The sequence below is a fragment of the Stegodyphus dumicola genome, chromosome X1, assembly GCF_044657685.1.
Source record: "Stegodyphus dumicola isolate Sdum_Otavi_A_Nest chromosome X1, ASM4465768v1".
Classification (NCBI taxonomy): domain Eukaryota; kingdom Metazoa; phylum Arthropoda; class Arachnida; order Araneae; family Eresidae; genus Stegodyphus; species Stegodyphus dumicola.
Genome location: NC_140780.1, coordinates 46145662 through 46165806, shown reverse-complemented (window position 1 = coordinate 46165806; position 20145 = coordinate 46145662). Strand labels below are relative to the sequence as shown.

General features: G+C 33.3%; 1 protein-coding gene across 1 annotated transcript in view; it reads left to right on the top strand.

Moving 5' to 3' along the window:
* Positions 1–20145, top strand: part of LOC146993133 (UPF0462 protein C4orf33 homolog) — a 62564-nt gene that overhangs the window by 30192 nt on the left and 12227 nt on the right. The window contains exon 4 of the mRNA XM_085807596.1: positions 19025–19076. Within this exon, the coding sequence (XP_085663722.1) occupies positions 19025–19076 (52 nt within the window). The remainder of the gene's footprint in view (positions 1–19024; positions 19077–20145) is intronic.

The window sequence follows — 20145 nt, the reverse complement described above, 5'->3', positions numbered from 1 at the left end:
TGGGAACTTTTCTTGTCACTTTCCGAAATCAGTGAGCAAATGGTGAACAATGGGCTCATCGATGAAGCAGTGGAAATTATTATACATACAATCATTCAGACAGCTACGATTTCTATACCTCTCAAATCTACAAGTTTCCGGAAATAGTCAAAACTATGGAGGAACCGCGATTGACAGGAATCACTGAGACAACAGAGAAAAGCTTGAGAAGTCTTCCGTATATACCTCACTTCGTTAAATCTTATTGCCTTCAAGAAATCTAAAGCAAATGCAAGGCGAGTAAGATGGCAGAGCCAGAGGTATTCTTGGATCGTCTATGTGTCATCAATAACATCCTGTACGCCAAGCAAATGAATTTGAGAAAGAGTTAGAAAGGGATGTGGGATAGATAAAGACCATTCACTCTCTCTTCTGGAAAAAGATGGCCGGATGATTAGCAACACTGCTGAAATAGCAAATGCCATTGGTGAGACCTTTGCTGCCATTTGCAGTGGCAGAAATTACCCACCAGTGTTTCTTTCTTTTAAGCGTCAGTCCGAGAAGTTACCCATCCGTTTCAATTCTTCTAACTTGGAACCCTATAATGGTGATTTCAGCATGTTTGAGCTAAAGAGAGCTCTCTCCCATACTCATAAATCTAGTCTGTATCCAGATGGTATAAGCTATGAAATGCTGAAGCGTCTTTCCTTTAAGTCACTAACTGCCCTTTTTGCTCTTCATAATCGAGTGGGGGAACGAGCACACCTTTCCTAGTGCCTGGAAGAAAGCTATAATTATACCCATAGCAAAGCCAGGAAAAGATCCGAAAAATCCTTCCAACTACTGGTTAATAGCCCTTACCAGTTGTCTTTGCAAACTGTTTGAAAAAATGGTTAACCACAGTCTAGTATATTACCTTGAAAAAAACAGCATTATCTCCCCATATCAGAGTGGTTTCCGTAGAGACAGAATTACCATCGACAATATGCTCCTTCTGGAAACCTCTATTCGTAAAGCCTTTGTCATAAGAAACCACCTGGTTTCTGTTTTCTTCGACATAGAAAAAGCTTATGATAAGATACGGTATTTTAGTGACATGCACACTAGTAGCTTGTGAGGCAACCTGCCTATCTTTATCCAAAATTTCTAGAAGGCGAGGACCTGTCAAATAAAAGTTGGCTCGATACTTTCAGATGTCTTTGTACAAGAAGAGGGTGTGCCTCAAGGCTGTGTTCTGAGTGTGACACTTTTCAGTTTAAAAATAAACTCTGTTCTAAAGAAACTCCCTGCAAGTGTCTCAGGCTCTTTATATGTTGATGATCTCCAGAGAAGTTGCCAAGGGGCAGATATGAGGCATGTGCAGAGACAATTGCAGATCGCTCTCAACAGGATACAGGCATGGTCCTCAAATCGTGGATTCGCATTTTGTGTACATTTCTGTAGACTGCTTGTGTACATTTCTGTAGAAAACGGACATCCTGAGCCTGTAGAAAACATCCTGAGCCGGGGTTTTATATTAAAAGCTCACAAATTCCAGTCGTACATGAAATAAAATTTTTAGGGTTGGTATTTGACCGAAGGCTGACTTTTCTTCCATACGTTCAATATTTGAGGAAGAAGTCTTTTAAGATACTAAATATATTAAACGTGTTCGCGAATATCACCTGGGGTGCAGAACGTGGCTCAATGCTTCGCATTTACAGAGCATTTGTACACTCTAGATTGGACTAAGATTCAGTTGTGTATGGATCAGCACAGCCTTTCTGTTCTATTTAGACTAGATCCAGTTCACCATCAGGCATTGCAGATTTGTTCTGGAGCTTTCAGAACTTCTCCAGTTCAAAGCCTATATGTAGATTGCCATGAACCTTCACTAAATTTAAGGCGTGAGCAATTGTCTCTGTGCTACTATTTTAAGATATTCTACTTTACCATCCTTGTAAGGCAGTTCCGTTGGATGATACGTGTGAGCGTCTGCATAATGCTCGACCTTCTTGTGTACCTTACTTTCTGCTGAGGGTTCGCTCACTACTTGAAGACTATCAAATGACACAGTTGACATCCAGGCAGTAAAATATTTTGAAATGCCACCTTGGGAAAATATTCAGTTTCAGATCCTCGATATTTTTCGTTATCTTGGCAAAAGAGAAACGAATGAGTTGGTGTACAGGCAGCTTTTTCTTGAGCACAGGCAAAATTACAGTAGTTATATTCCAGTATTTACTGACGGATCAAAAGCAGCTGGACATGTTGGCATATCTTTTATTATTAGAGACCACATTGTAGGCAGACGATTGCCTGACGCTTGCTCAGTTATTACATCAGAATTAATTGCTATTTATTGTGCGCTCTCATGCATATCCACTTTAAGTGAGAAAAAATTTGTAATATACACAGACTCGTGTAGTTCCTTAAAAGCATTAGCATTTAGTGATGCCCAGAACCCTGCTATAGTAGATATCATCATTCTCGATCTAAATTTAAGGCAGTGTGGATATGAGATCTTGTATTGCTGGATAACCGGGCATGTACGCATAAGAGGTAATGAGCTAGCAGACACAAAAGCAAAGTCGGCTATTGATATGTACAGTTGCACTGCCCCTCCTAACGATATCAAGAAAGTCGTCAACAAGAAAATATTAGATAAATGGCGGAAACACTAGGATGGTCAAGTAGATAAGTTAAGAAGTGTGAAAACTAGAATTGAATACTGGGATACTACTAGGAACCGGAAAGAGGAAGTTCTACTTACTCGACTTAGAATTGGTCACACACGAATTACCTATGACTATTTACTAAAAGCAGAGTGTGAACCAATTTGCTCCCATTGTGATGCAGTCATCTCAGTTCATCATCTTTTAGTTAAGTGTCCATATTTCTAGTTAGTTATCCATCTAGTTAGTTAGTCCATCTAGTTAGTTATTATAATTATATCTGAGCCTGAATAAATAAATTCTCTCATATACGTAAGGCTTATCTGAATAACAGATCTTTTTTTTTTTTTTTTTTTTTTTCAGCTCAGATAGCATTAAATGTAATCTCTTAGCCTACAATGTCATTTATATAGTCTATTTTTTTGCATAGGGAAATAAATCTTGTTTAAATTTGTCTATGAACTCAAGGCTTCACAGTGCCTTTGGCTGAAGTCTGTAATCATCATCAAGCAATCAACATAAAAGGTTACCATGGTGTTTGGTTTTCAGTTGCTAATATTAAAAAAAGAATGCTTTAGACATTTCTGTATGGGCAATTTATCAAGCTGCTATGAGTTGACAATGACATGGTGATGAAAGCACAAATAATACAAAATTATTGTCAGGTTGGTGTCAGAGATATGTTATTCAGTAGGTGTAAAATCAGCAATGAACTTTTGTAGAATGTTAATTTAGTGCCAGACTGAAATTAAGAAGCACTGTCTGTCACATACTTTATTATTGTTGCATTCTACATGTTCTTGGATTTGCAGTGATTGATGACAACAATTAATGAATAACCAAAATACAATTTATTCATCAGTATTACACTAGATAGCTCCATAGTTCCAAAGACCCATTACACTCATAAAAAAATAAATAGCATACAATAAGCACGCTGAAACAATCAGCAGCACAGCCTTCAGGCTATCAAGCTGTAATGGTGAAGACAGTTTCACAGCAAAGCACTAAAGTATAGCTCCTGACTCAGTTGATTGCTCTCAAGCTAATCTCTGAACTCAAGTCACTACTACTGAACTCAGCATGCTTCTGATACTAGTCTACTCTTTGTACAGGCAGGGTATATATAGCTTTTGATTTGCCTTTGAGAACATTCTCAGTAAAAGTCTGGTAAGAAATCGTTTTAGAATGTTCTTGCTCCATCTATAGAATGTCGCCAAATGGGCGATTTCATACCAAATCTGGCAACCCGAACCCCGCTTTACAGGAAACCTATCCTACTGCAGCTGGGCATTTTGTAACATTATGAAAAAATGTGTACTGTGCGTGCATGAAGTATAAACATATAAAGCGAGGCACTACTTTCAGAATCTAATTCTTTTCCCCTTTTGCAATAAATTTCTGTCAAGATAATTGATAGTTTGATGTATGGATATCGGACTTTGTACTGTATTAGTTCTTTGCATAAGACAGCAATCTTATTGCCAACCTTTTGTTTATACAAGACAGTAAACATCTTAACAATATAGCAATTACCCCACCATACACATCTTCATCAGCTTTCTCTATTGCTGAAATAGTACCCTTCTCATTATTTATAAAACTGCATGACCTTGATTTAGATACCACGTGGGTGAGGTAAAGTCACTCAACACTGGTAGCTCAACTTGGGCTCATATTCCAATGAATGGGCTTGCTGCATGGGAGTTTTCATGGTTTTTCCCATGTGTAACATGGGTATGAGCCAGCTTGCCTTAAAAAGTCCTTGCCAAAGGCATCCGTCCCATTGGTTATATACCCATTGCTCTGAAGTTGCTTTGCCTTTATCAATTAACATAATCTCACCTTGATTCAATTTCTGTTCAGTTTCAGAGATTTTTTTTTTACTGTATTATAGTTTTCAGCTGCTGCAAATGATATTTTTTAGATAAGTTTGAAAGAAGTAAAAACTCTGTCAAATCAGACGCTGCTTTATTATGTGTACTGCTTTTAAGCAAATTTTAGAGCTAAACATTGCTCACGATCAAACTTTATTTTTTGCTGCAATAAGCATTCATACGATATTATAACAAGAGTCAACATCACATATTCTGATCAAAATATCAAATCCATATTTGGTTAAAGAAGACCTTCCCTTGAATTATATAATAGATACATCGATGCCAAGGCTTTTCAAAATGTGCATCTCTGTATGCCTCCTTCAAAAAACAAGGGCTCTGATCAGTTGCGTAACTGGAACTCTTGGAACCCTATGCAAAAAATTTCCGGGATCCCTCCAATAAATTTAATGTGCTTAAAAATAAAAAAAAAAAAAAAGTAAAACGTTAAAAAAAAATCAAGTCTTCCACGAGCCAGTGTTTTCATAATGATTTTTTTATCACATCTGGGCTATTTGATATGTTTTGAATTTTTATATAAAGTCTACACCAATCTAAGTTTTTTTTCGCTTAATTTAGCAAACTTAAATAGCTGATTGTATTATAAAATGACAGACAAGATAATAGATAAATATACAGAAAAGATATTACAGTAATATATAATACTCTGTGATTTACTCAACTCACGAACAAGACTTATGCAATAATATACAAGTAATAAATAAGAACTTTTATAATGTAAATGATACATTTGTTAAATATAAAACATATTTACAACTTCATAAAAAAACTATTTGAACATACAATTTTTGGAGAAAATATGTGCGGTAAAATTTTTTCCCCTGTCTTCTTAAAAAACGTTTTGGTACACTAGACTACCTGAATACATGATTTTTATAAAAAATATGAACGCTAAAGTTTTTTTTCCTGTTTCCTTTTAATTTTCCTCAGTCCGCACTGCTCTTCTCTAATGTTTTTCCCCCTCAATAATTGTAGTTATAACACTGGTGGCCAAAATTCATCATAAAGACAAAAATCTTTAATAAAATTTGCACCTCCTAGAGAAAGAATAGATTAGAGGAACGTCATTAGAATAAGAGCAAGTTCAGTTTACTATTCTGAGTCACCAGCCAATTACAAGTATATTGAAGATAGCATTTGACACTTCAATGCAGCTGTTTAGCAAAGAAAGGGACCTCGCCTCCACCATAAATTTCCAGTGTCTTCCGAAGTTGACTCACAGTAAGACTTTCATCTAAGATTTTACTGTAAAGATGTCCACTTTCCTTTTAAAAATGCTGGATATTCAAATAATTTTAGGAAATTCTTCCACAAGTTGAGGATGAAATAATAAACAGGTAGAAACAAATTTTATTGACCTGTATCCAAAGATCTTTGAAGATGACTGTGTAATATGAAATGGAAATTTTAAAATTAAACACAAAATACTTATGGTATAAGGATTTATTTAAATTTAAATACCCACTGTAGCAGAATATGACGATTCCCTTCCAAGTCTCAAGTTCCCAGAAATGTTTAATAATTTGTAGTTAAGCTTATTGACACTAACGTATATTTGAAGATGAGTACTTACACTCTGTCGCATAGATTCTAAAATTAGTACAGTCAAAAGTCGTTACTCCGGACTCGTCGGGACTTCGGCGATTCCGAATTATCGATTTTTCCGGATTATAGATCATCAGTTTAAATCTCGTAAGATGGCATGCAGAAATTCTAAAATTAAAAATATGAAAGGGGAATTTATGAAATAAAGAACAATTATGATCTAAAGGGTGTCAAAATTTACAAAAAGAAAGCTTAATATTTATTTGTTTACTTTATTAAACATTTCTTTCAGTGTAAGTCGTTTAAGTTGCTTCGTTTTATGTGATAATACTTTCTCTTTAATTCTATAAACAGACATAATTTCTTGTTCAGTTACAAAGTTTCGCTGTTCAAGTCCCGTAATTGCTGTGCTGAGAATACCGACTAACTTGTCAATCGAAATTTTTTCGTTTTCACTAACCTCTCTGTCATCTTCTTCATGTCTATCCATTTTTTGCAGCAATTCCACTTTTTGTTTCATGGACATCGAAACATACTTTCGTTTTGTAGATCTTTTGGGAGCTCCAGCATCGGAAATTCTATTTGACATAATTGAAAGTTCAAGTTTACTTTTATAACATTGCTCTTAAAGTCTGCAAAAAATAATAAGCTGCATCCAATTCAAAGATTAAGGAACAACGCAATCCATCAACATTAACTGAAATAGATAATTAGATAATTTTAGCTTATACCGTCTGTTATAATTAAACGCGCACGCAAAAACGTATTCTCCGCTTGCGCACACGCTTATGCGCAGTCGTGAAGGTCTTACGTGCACGTGTAAACGCCTATGCACATGTGTCAAGTCGGCGCATGTGCAGAATGTTTTTAGCTTTGAGGTCTGGATTATAGATCATTCCGGATTATGGGTGTCCGAATTAACGACTTTTGACTGTATACATAAATACTTGTTTAGGAAACAAGTGTAATGTTTCTTCGTAATTAATAAAAATAAAATTGTATGAAACAAGTTTTGCGCAGTTCTTAGAGAAATGCGCAAAACATCATTTAATGAAAATAGGTTTTTTTTTACCCCAGGTGGATCAAAAAGCAAAAAACGCGATATATCTCAGGAGCATTGATATTTTTGATTATTGTTATCTTTTTTATTTATATCTTAAAACAACTATTTCTGTTTCAGAAATTAATGACCTCAGATTTCCAGTTTTTAAATTGCTTATAAATTAAGCCGTATAACTTTTTTTTTATCTTAAACATTAATTTATTAATGACAAAAATATGAAACATAGATATAATGTATGGGAACATATATAAATGGAACCTATTTATCTATTAGGAAAAAAAATGAAAGAGAATAATGCTAAAAGAGATTTTATGAGTGAAAATCGCATCATTTACTACTAAAACTTTTTTAACTAAATTTTTTATTTGTGAAAATTATTGAAATATTGTAATAAAGGGGGAGAATTCTTTTCTGAAATATTCCATTCGTCTGTGTAGTGAAAATGGCAATGTAATTCGTGTTCTTTCAGATGTTGAAATGCAATTTAAAACTATTAGGTCAATGCTGCCATTGATATGCTTAATATTTTCAGTAATTAATTTATCGAAATTTGGGAAGTAGTATATACTTTTAATTGTATGATGTCATTTTCATTATCATTATTATATTATTATTGATGATTTCACGTACTGAATGCTGTGGAAAGTAAAAGTAGAATAAAAATTAAAATAAATTAAAAGCAAAAGTGTAAACTTTAGAGTTTCATTTCAAATAACGATTAGAAAGTACTCCACAAAGGTGTTCTTTCCCTTAGGCAAATATTCCTTGAGTGCTTTACTTTTATATAATAATTCATTTCAGTTCCGCTTAAATAACATACAAATTATTGCGCATTGCTGAATTCTACGATTAAATGTTTCACGTTGTTAAAATGAATTGTAATTTATTGTATTTTTTTCAAATGAAGGGAAATTAAAATATTTCTTTTGAAGCAAAGTTAATATCTTCAGAATTATCTTTTACAGATTAGTGTGAATTTTTGTTAGATGGGTAATTTACAGGCTAAGAAACACAGCTGTTCTCTTTTCTAAAGCAAATCATATAAATCCTCAAGCATTAAAATATGCTTAGTAAATAAGATATATTTTAGGAGTTCTATGCCTTCAAATTTGATTCTCATTTAGAAATTTTAAAGAATTCTTAATCTGCACTTTATCTGCAATGTGAGAATATTTCGAAAATTTTGATATGAAAAATTGGATAAATATTGATTTGCTCATTATTTTAAGTAAAAATATTCATCCAATCCATTTCCTCTCCCCATGAGTGAAGAAGTGATGAATTTCGATAAATTTAAAAAAAAAAAAAAATTAACTGGAATATTTGCCGCTTAATGTTTAAGCAACCAGAATGAAACTTTGTGTTCTTAGCCTGTTGCATAAAACTTGCCTCTTTTTTTCTCTGGCCTTGAATTCATTCAAAAATCCCTAAGAAACGGGAAATCTCTCTTTTTCTAAATGTGGTGTCATAAATTCTTTGCATTTCCTGGACGAGGACACCATTTCAACGTGTGTGGGGCAAAGTCCTTTCATGCCACGACTGCTCAACTTACGTCAATGATTCGTCAATGATTTTGTGTCCTTAAGAAAGGAAAGCATAAATTCTGGAGTTAGCAATTGATACTTACGAATGATTTACCCCTCCAGATTATTAGTCTAAAAAAGATTTAAAAAAATTGATCTGCCATTTTAGAATGTTCCATACGTCTAAATCCAAAAATTTTCCGTCTCTATACCCTGCATCTTGGAGCAACTGCATCGTCGTTTCTTGCATTGTGAGAACCATACATGCAAACATTCTAGGTAATGTTTCGTCACAGTGTGAGAAACATACATACATTTATGCAGATTCTTCCTTATTTAATTTCTTTAAAAATAATACAGGGTGAAATTATTTGGTGGCAACAATTTGAAAAGTGATACGCCGTTTATAGTGAACCAATGCAATACATGTTATATTAAATTGTAAAAATCATTCACATTAATAAATACAATTTCAAGCTTAATATTAGTCCTGATTTTTTGATTTGGGTTTAATGGAAGTGCTAGTAACAGATTCAATATATTAACAAAATTAAACGCTTCAGAATGACATATTGTGAAAATTTCGAACTGCAAATACTATACCACGTTTCCCTTAACTTGCAAAGGTAATTCGAAATTAAGTACTAGAATCCTGCCTAGTTACTTTTTTATTTATACATACAAAATTTGTCTATTAATTATTCATTCATAATAATGAATTAATATATAAAATAATTACATTATAATAAATAGTTACAATTAATTTCCACTTCCACTCCCTTTTAGAGTTGGGATTGCAAAGGGAGAAACCTTTCATTCAGGGGGTTGCCTTTAATAATTTTCAGGTAAGAGACTAAGAAATACAAAGGAACTTTTCCTATTTTCTGCTGACTCCTATGCCTGAACTGGGGTAGTTACCATTTCATATTCGAATGATGGAATATTAACTTTTGCAAACACTGAATTTAACTGTTTCATGTGCTTCCAAGGGCCCCTTTTCTGCATCATATATGGAACTGCGTCACTGCACCATATAGGAAGATGGCCCTTAAAAACTTAAAAGAAGACGAATTCTATTAAATGCCACCCCCCCATCACACTGAGTCAGGTTTATGCCAACGGTCAGTCACTTTTTATTGGCTCTTTCATCATGAGGTTTCTTTCCTTTTTACATCATCCTGTCCAGTTGGTTGGCTACTTCCCTTCTCGAGGCTTTCATTCCTTTTGATTTAGCATGGGTCCAGCAAGAAGATATCGCCGTTCCAGGTCTGTTTTTCAAAAAAAATTTCTTTCCCTTGTATTGATTTTTGGTCATAGCAAGACCCTTTCAATATTTTTATAGTCTTCTTCGCTTTTTATTTTAATTTTAATTTTTTAATTTAATTTTTTAGCTACGTTCACAAAGTTTAAACTCTATAAGCTAGTAGGTTCTCCATAAAAATCTTGTAATTTTGACAAATAGCAGATTGCTATTTATTATTTTTTTTTTTTTGTACATTGGCATAGTTTTTTCTTACACCTTAATGTGTTTTTTCAAGCGGACACGTCGAGAAATGAAACAGAGAATTGAGACTAAAGTTTTTGACTCGGTTTTTTTGAGTTGATATTCAAAAAGAGCTTCGTATGCAGTTGCAATTGTCTGTTTCGATGAAACGCGATATGGAATTAGCTGGATTCAAAAATCATTATAAAATTTTCCCTGAAGAGTCAGTAATGAGATTCAAATTGGGCTAATCTACCATTTACCGCTTTTTTGTTTTTGTATTTTTGCTTAAGTCTTATGTCACACTTTTATTCTATTGTGTAAAGTTTGTACCTTGATCAACATAGTACTTACAATTAGATTTGAATTTTATTTGTAAATATTCTAGTGATAATATAGTTTATTTAATGTTTACACTTTTCATTGCTGTTTATTTTACTTATGTTAAAATTTGTCACCAGAACCACAGTATCTAAGCTACTTTTTAGCATAAGCACGAAGAATTTTCTTTTAATTTGTTTTCTAAATTGTGCAGCTCAGTGTGCAAAGTTCTTGACCACAAAAATCTTTTTTAGTTTGTTCTCCATTCTTTAATTATATATATATATATATACTTAAAGATTCTAAAGTTAAAAGTAAATTGGCCTCAAAGCAAGGTTATTCCTCAGCTATATTAATATTAGTAATCATGTAAAAGAGGTTTAACACAAAATCCAAACATATCAAAATTAAAATAAGAATTCATAGTAATACAAATTCTAAAAATAGAAATGAAAAGCGAAAGGGGAAGAAATACAAGATAAAAAATATCAAAATAATAATTAATCTCCTTTTAATTAAACTCCAATTCTGAACTTATCAAGGGAAAATGAATTAAAGTTTCTATATACAGTCAAAAGTCTTTAATCCGGACTCGTCGGGACTTCGGCGATTCCGGATTATTGGTTTTTCTGGATTATAGATCATCAATTTAAATTTGGTAAGAAGGCATGCAGAAATTATAAAATTAAAAATATGAAACCGTAATTTATGAAATAGTGAGCAATTATGATCTAAATGGTATCAAATTTACAAAAAAAAAGCTTAATATTTATTTGTTGACTTTATTAAACATTTCTTTCAACGTGCGAATGCGCAAAGCATACATTACGCATAGTCGAAATTAGAAAATTGCAACCAGAAAACTATTTAATGTGTATTCGTGATATTTATAATGATGAGGAATTTGATTTAAATCATATCAAAGACGAAGCACATCGAGATGAAATACTACATTTAGTAAGGAATTATAAGCCGAATAAAATAAAAAATTTGTCCTGAAGATAAGGATAGTGCTGACAGATCAACTTCCAGTTCATTGTGTGCCACGACATCTCCCCCCCCCACCCGCAGAGCAGCATGTAATTAATAAACAGATTTCGTTATGGTTAGAGAAACAAAGGACATGCCTTTATACATTTTTTTGTAGCAATTCCACTTTTTGTTTGATGGACATCGAAACATGCTTTCGCTTTGTAAATCCTTTGGCAGCTCCAGAATCGGAAATTCTTTTTAACATAATAGAAAGTTCAAGCTTACTTTTATAAAACTGCTCTAACAGTCCGCGAAAAATGATAAGTCGAATCCTATTATAAAATTAAGGAACAACGCAATCTGCAACATTAACTAAAATAGATAATTAGATAATTTTAGATTAGCTTATACCGTCCTTTATACATTAAACGCACATGCATAAACATATTATGCACAGAAAGTTTGTAGCTTTGAGGTCGGGATTATAGATCATTCCGGATTATGGACGTTCGGATTAAAGACTTTTGACTGTATATATAATAGAATCCGTCTTTTAAGTTTAAATATGTAAATGTAGTTCAGCAGGACATTTAAGGGCCCCCTAAGCCTTTGGCCCCTTATGTGATGGAATTCCTTGCATACCCTTATTTATGCCACTGGCTCTGAGATCACTCGCTTCCAATGAATAGGATAGATTTCTTTGCACTCCTCATGGTGAGGTGATGAGAGAGCTGGACGACCATGTTTCTCAAAGTTCGAGCTCTGACCCCCAACTATAGTACATAGTCATGCAATTGGATTTTAGCGTTAGCAAAATTTTTAGCAAAACTGAAAAATTTCTGGATCTACAATAATCAAATATTAATTTAAAACCAGCTCACCAACACTACATATATAGTAAACTCAAGAACACTGAAACTAGTGCACCAAGAAGGGAGCATCGGATTCAAATGAAATTTAATACCCTTTATAATACAGATGAGAGATTAACTTGATCCCCAGATCAAGACAATTAAAAAAATGCAGTGTTTACAATTGGATAAATACAGTGCAGCTTCAATAGCATGTAAGACTGCCTCTTGCTGCAATATATGCCATAACATGGTCCGGCATTGAGTTGATTGGATGTCTGATGTTGTCATGAGACAAATGGGCCCACAAGTCTTGAACAGACACCTTCAAATCATGTACACAGTGACACTGTGGTATCTGACATTTCGATTGACCCGGCAAGCAACACGGCCAACACATCTACCAGCTTGTGGTTTTTATACCGATGATCAGGCTTCTCTAAAACTCACTTAACTGTGAGAAGTGCCTTTTCGCACATCTACCCGACATTTTTCACTTACTAACGTCCTCCTAGGGTTGCAATATGATCATCTCACTTATGAATTTTCATCTATGTGCTGGTTTATGTAGGGCTCACTTCATGATTGCAGCACCACTGCAGGGTGTGTGATCATGTTCATTAGCACCAAACTTGGACAATTTGCATATCGGATCACTGTATTTATTAGCAAGTTTTTGCGATTGTACCTTTCTTCCTTCTTGATACATTATTTCAGTGTTGCTGATTGTATATCTGGGAGTTCGCAGTACTAAAAGTGCACATGTGGCAACTTGGCAACCATGACTAGTCACTCAGACAGTGGTCTCGAAACAGGGATGGCTTTTGAGTGAACTGTTAATGCTTTGTTTTTATCAGCAACATGTGATGATAAAAGTGTTCTGCTTTTTGACGTATCTACTGTCTGTGTTTTATGGTCTGAGGTCTTTTCACTGTAGTATTTGCTTGTACGAGACAAAAAAAAAAAAATATTATTTTCAAAGTTGTTGCCATATTTAATGTCTTATTTATATGGGGGAAAATATTTTTCTCTCATTCATTTATTCATGTTATTTACAACATCACTATACTCGTCTCGTAATGGAATTTTTACAAGTATTCTTGTTCAAGGAAACAGTACGTCTCACTGCCTATTCGTTTCTGAATTTCTAAATTGTAAAATTAATTTATAGAAAACTGCAATCAAGTTGTACATCTTGCTTTAAATCAATTATGGATTCAAAACTAAATAATTCTTTGTATTCGTTTGCAAGCTCGCAGGACCTGGTTACTGCCTAGTCTTAGGATCCCGAAACTCATCATAACCCTATTTTCCTGTTGATCAAAGGGAAACTGTAACTTGGGAGAACTTGTAACAGCTATTGCATGTATTTAAATACTTGATGATGTAGGATAAATTTTCACTATAACTTAATAAGACATATAATGAATACATTAGGGTCATGTTTGAGTTCAATTAAAAATCAAATTTAAACAAAGTGTCTCTTGTTTTGTAGTATGTTTCTAAATTTAGAAAAATGTTGTTTGGAATCTCATTAAGCATTAAATTACTGTTTGGAAAGTAATAAAATATTTCTAACAGAAATTGAAAAAATAACATAGTTATTGTTAAAAAAAGTCTTTAATCTGCAGATTTTGCTGATATTTGCAAAGTATTAGAATTTTTTTTTAATTTATGCCACTAATAAAATTACTACTGTAATAATCATTTATGATGTTAGTTCAGAGCAATGTAGTTATCTGATGAGTTGCATTTAAATTCAGTCTAATCACTTGCTTGTGCTGTTAGAATAAGATGTTTTTTATTCATCAGTCAGAACATCAAAACAAATGTAACATTTTAGATGAGGAACATAGTTTTCAGAACATTTTTAGTTCTTGCTCATAATGAATATATGATATAGGAATTTTTTATTAAAATTATTTTATTTTCAAATTAGACTAAAAATGTTTAGCTTTTAAGTTTATCATACAAATTTCCAAAATTCCAATGATAACACTTTTCATGCATTCTTCTATAATCTTTTCTCTTACAGTTATGAAGTTTGAGCCCAGTTACTCATTCTGTTCTTTATTTCAGTGATAAATTAAGAGACCTCTTTTCCCTGTCATATCTCATTGTTCAAACAGAATGCATTCAAAATAGCAGGTCTTCCATTTTCAGTATTTAAAAAAGTTGTATAGCTCTAAGTGAAAAAAGTTATATATAAAGTGAAAAAAAAAGAAAGAAAACTGATTCTTTAGTATTTCTAGTTTTTTAAGGCTGTGCAAAGTTGCACATAATGGCCAAATGTAGTAGCAGGATATTTGTAATTTGTTGGTAAGGTATTTTATTAGTATCCATGAATAAGTGTATAATGTTTCTACTATTAGAAGTCAGGTATAATGATCTCTATTTTGCAGGAAAATGATAGTTTATTCATATTTGGGAACATGCATATAATGCTTTTTTCTATAAGATGCCAGCTACAATCACCTCTGTTGTGAAATGCTAATCTCAAACTTTTTGATTTATGTATTCTGTTATCCTTGTACAGATGCGGCTTCGGAATTAGTGCTTTTTTGCAAAATGGTTTGTTAGTAATTGACAAGTAAATAACTTAACAGGCTTTTCAAATTTTCACCTGCATTGTAAAGAGAAACAATAATCAGGAACAGTTAAAAATTGGCTCATTAAATAAAATAAATTCATAAATTGAAGCCATTATTTATGCCAAGAAGAAATTCACGGCGTATGTGATATCTGGCCTAGTAGCTACTGAAAGGTACATTAGTGATCCGATCATATTTCTAAATGGAATATTTTTCATGTCAGCGATTTCGTTTTCGTTTTTAGGACTCATCTCTTTTGATAATTTTTTGCTGTTATCTTTAGGTGAAGACACGGAATTAGCATTTTGCATATTATACCGATTTAAAATATCATCAACATATTTCTTTTGAGAAATTTTAATTGAATTCTAATTTTGGTAAAATTCTATTCCTAAGCAATAATGTAATTTACCCAAGTCTTTCATTTTGAAAGCAGAAGCTAAACTATCGCGAATTATTTCATGCGTTTGCTTAGAATCGGTAAAAACGATAAGATCGTCTACATAAATGATTATAATAGTTTCACTGTTAGGTGTCTTTTTAATATAAACACAATTATCTGAATTAAGAGATTTAAATTTCATAGATTTTAATTTTTCATCCGACTTTTTGTACCACTGACGTCCTGACTGTTTAAGACCGTATAATGATCTCTTTAAAAGACATACTTTATCTGAATTAGTTTCATCGCGAAAACCTTCGGGAAATTCCATGTAGATTTCTTCATCTAAATTTCCATTTACATAGGCCATTACAAAATCTAATTGGTAACCTTTGAGATTGTGTTCTACTGCGTAGGCTAAAACTGTTCTTATGGTACTTAATCTAGCAACAGGGGAAAAGTTTTCAGTGAAATCGAGACCAGGGATTTGAGCGCACCCTATAGCAACTAGCCTAGCTTTGTATTTTTCGATAGTGCCGTCGTGATTATATTTTAATTAAAGAACCCATTTGCTACCAATAACTTTCTTGTTTTCAGGTCTTTTTACTAATTCCCAAGCCTTTTCTTGAACAAGCGAGTTATATTCTAACAGCATGGCATTATGCCAATTTTCAGCATATGGTCCATTTAATGCTTCTAACACCGTGGGATTAATGCTTTCCTCAACAACATTTTGAGTTTGTTCATTTTTATTTACAACTGTATAGTGATATTCCTTTTTAGGTCTTCCTGGCAAACCTGTTTTTATTTTCTTGGGGCGACCAGGCCCCCTTTTAATCAGGATAGGAAGCATTGATTCGCTATCTAAATCACTTCCGCTTTCCTTTTCAGCTTCAGAGTGAAGTGGCGACTCGCTACTTCACTCTAATTTCAAATACGTCCAGAGGTGATGATTTTTCACATGTTTTATTTATAATTTTTCTTCCGGAGCGAAAGGCAGATTTATTTCTTGCTCTGAGTCATAACTACAGCAGTTTTCAAACTCATTAATAAATTTTACATCTCTGCTTATTATCACTTTACGTGCCTCAGGATCCCAAAGTCTATACGCTTTTGATTCATCAGAATAGCCAATAAAAAATACATTCTTTAGATCGAATATCAAATTTGTCTATTCCTGGCCTTTTATTTAGCGAAAATGCTTTTTGGCCAAAGGTTCTGAAGTGAGAGACAGCAGGTACTCTGCCAAACATCACTTCGTAAGGTGTTTTTATTTCGTTTCTTAAACCTCGCGTTGGACAGCGATTTCGAATGTAAGCCGCCGTATTGACGGCTTCGGCCCAGAATTTCTGAGGCAAATTGGATTGCAATAACAAACATCGCGCCATTGAAACTAAAGTGCGATTTAATCTTTCTGCGACACCATTCTGGGCTGGCGTGTAAGGAGTGCTCATTTCGTGTTTTATTCTGGCATAGTTAAGAAATTTATTAAAGTCTTTCCCTAAATATTCTGGCCCGTTATCGGTTCGCAGGATTCTGATTTTAGAGTTAAGTTTATTTTCAAAAGATGCTTTAAAATTTCTGAAAGCTTCTTTAACCTCATTCTTAGATTTCAGAAAATAAACACGAACATATCGAGATTTATCATCAATAAATGTTGTGAAATAAAATGATCCACCTATTGATTTGATTCTCATGGGACCACACAAATCAGAATGAATTAGATTCAACAATTCAGTACTTCTATATTCAGATTCTTTGGGAAGGGGTGTTGCGGTTTGTTTACTCTGAATGCATACCTTACAAGTAGAAAGAGAGTCATTTTGAGAAAAAGACCTCTAACCATGTTATTTATTTGAAGTTTTTTAAGATCATTTTCATTTAAATGGCCAAATCTTATATGCCACTGATCTATTTCTTTAGCAATTGATACAGATTCAAATATTGGCATGACAAAATAAAGAGCATTTTCGCGCTTAGCTAAAATTACTGTTTCGTTATTAGAATTAATTATTTGAGCACATTTTTCTTTGAAAATTACTGAAAGATTATTTTCAGTTACTTTAGACACTGAGATTAAATTATTTTTCAACTCGGGTACACACAATACATTTTTGAGTTTGATATTTTCAGTTTTAGAACCGATGCAAACTTTAAATTTAATAGTTCCTTTTCCAATAGCTTTAACAGTTTTATCAGCAGCTAATTTAACATAAGTGCCACCTACCTCGTGAATTTCTTGAAACAGTTCCTTGCTGTTACACATATGCGATGTTGCACCACTATCCAGACAAAAAATGTCTTTAGAATTACTATTAGTGCATGCTACGGCTTTTTCTCGCTCCAAGGAATTCTGAATTTATGCAGACATCGCAGTTTCAGTGAGGCGTTTGCTTTTAGTTTCTTTATTTTTCTTCCTACATTCCAATACTCTATGCCCATAGATATGGCAGAAGTTGCATCTGTAGTTAACTGGATACTGTCTTCGGTTTGCAGACTTATCTGGTTTGGGTTTAGGAACCGGTCGTTGAGTATACTTCCGATCTTTCGAATAGAACGCATGTTGTTGTTCAGAAAACGATGAATCTTTATTTTTGTGAGTATTAGCTTCTTCCAACAGTTTAATTTTCAGCATTTCTGGAGAAGGCAGTTCATCACGAGATTCGATTGCTATTCGAAAGCTTTCATACGAGTCCGGTATGCTATATAAAAGCAATATTGTAAGCAAATCATCCGCAATGCTTATTTCCATTTCTTTCAGTTTGTCCACAAGAATAAAAAAGTCGTTTAGATAATCATTCATTTGTTTAGAATCACTCATTTTTGTAAAAAGCATTTTTTTAGAATTGTGGCCTTTCTAGCTGGTCCCTTCGATTCGTAAATAGAATGCAATTTACCCCACAGTTCATGAGATGTTACACAATTCTTTACTTGTGGAAGTTCACTGGGTAACATGGATAGGATTATATAAGCTCGTGCTTTTTGGTCAGTAGTTATCCATTTAGCAAATTCTTCATCACCAGGTTCTGGTTTCAGAATTTTCCCAATTACATAGTCCCAATGATCATTTTTAATCAGTTTTGCTTCCATTTGCAACTTCCACGTATCAAAGTTATCCTTGTTTAGCTTTTCAATTGACACCGTAGTAGGCGTTGCCATTTTCATTTCAGTCGACGCAGCTTGGCTTGCCGAAAGAATTTAACAATGGTAGTTGGAATGCACAGTTAAGCACTGTCTGGGCCCATAACCTATGAAGAATAAAATGACGTCTTCTATATACATGACAAACATTTATTTAAACAATGAAGACGTTGAACAGCAGAGTAGAAACATGATATTACACAGCGCTTTGCACTTCTCTCTTACATACAATACTCACCACTGACTTTGGCTAACTACGTATTAACTAAGTATAAGTATTATGTAGCAGAGAACTTGCTTATCATGCGCATGCGCTAGGGGAATCATCGGCGGTTGCCAACACTTATTTTGATTTTTTTGTCTGTAAAAATTCATTTCTGAAGATTTGAAAAGAAAAAAAAAAAAAAATTGTTTCCTAGAGGAATAGTAGGGAACTACTAAAGGATTAAAATGTCGGGCAAATTTATTTACTTCTTTTGTTTTAGTTCTAAATTTGTTTCACCGTGTTCATTTTTATAGACTTTTAAAGAGCTGTTTTAAAAGTATTTGTTTTTCCAAATCTGTGCTTAATCATTTTATTTACATAACCTTAACTTTTATCCATTTTTAATTTTATTTCAGGCATGGACAGCACCTAGTATCACTTCTTTCTGGCAGAAGAAATGTTATTAAGGTTGTATACTTTTATAATTTTATATCATAATCTAAGGCAGCATTTCTTAAACTATGGGTCACAAACCCAAATGGGATCACAAAGCAAAATATAAGGATGGTGAAAATTTAACTTAGCTACATGAATTTAAAGAAACATTGTTTGCAATCCCTTTTTTATCTTTAATTTAATATATTACATTTTCTGTATAGTGCAATTATAAAATTGCCAAATGCCGAACTATATTACAGTACACAGTCCGAAATCCAGACATCCATTATCCGGAATGGTCTAAAATCTGGACCTCAAAACTACCAACAACTGTCTTTTTCGTTGGCTTTATGCATGTGCATTTAATTTCCCCCTCCGTGCATAATAAAACATCTGGAGAGTCCAGATTCTTAATTTCACTTCGACACTAAATATACCTTGTTACTGAAGACACAATCATTTTAGCATAAAATTGCACAATCAGTAATTTGTTTCCGTTGCTGTGTATCTCAAACCAAAACATTCCACATAGATACATCATTCATCTGATGCCAACGTGGCAAATCATTATTTATTATACTTTCTTTTATCACCCCATGTTTATTATCAGAAAATGACAACTTGCGTAATGACTCATGTAGCGATGCCTAAACAATTTTTTTATGTTAGTAACTGAATAAGAAATTTGCGGTTTTGCAGCTGAGGATGGTGGTTAGGTAAAACCATCGAAACTAGTCCTGTGAAAATTTTGAAAATATAACGCTGATTTTTGTTGTTTGACTTCTGAATTAGTATTTATTCGGCGTGTTATTGTGTCTTAGCTACAAAGTCTGTTCAAGCAGGAACTAGTAATCAGAAAAAGGCATTTAAATTATAATTTAATTATAATTGAATGTATAATTTGGCTACTGAATATGAATAGCTTCAAGAAATTCCAATTCACCAATGGAAGAAATTTTCTGGATTATTTTTGCACTCTCGAAATCAAAATTGTGATTAAATTCCTAACTATGATTAGCTGTCGAAAGTTGTTAATTTCGCCTTTTTCAAAGATAAGATCTTAGTTTGGCATTTATATCGCACACCACACTTTGTATTT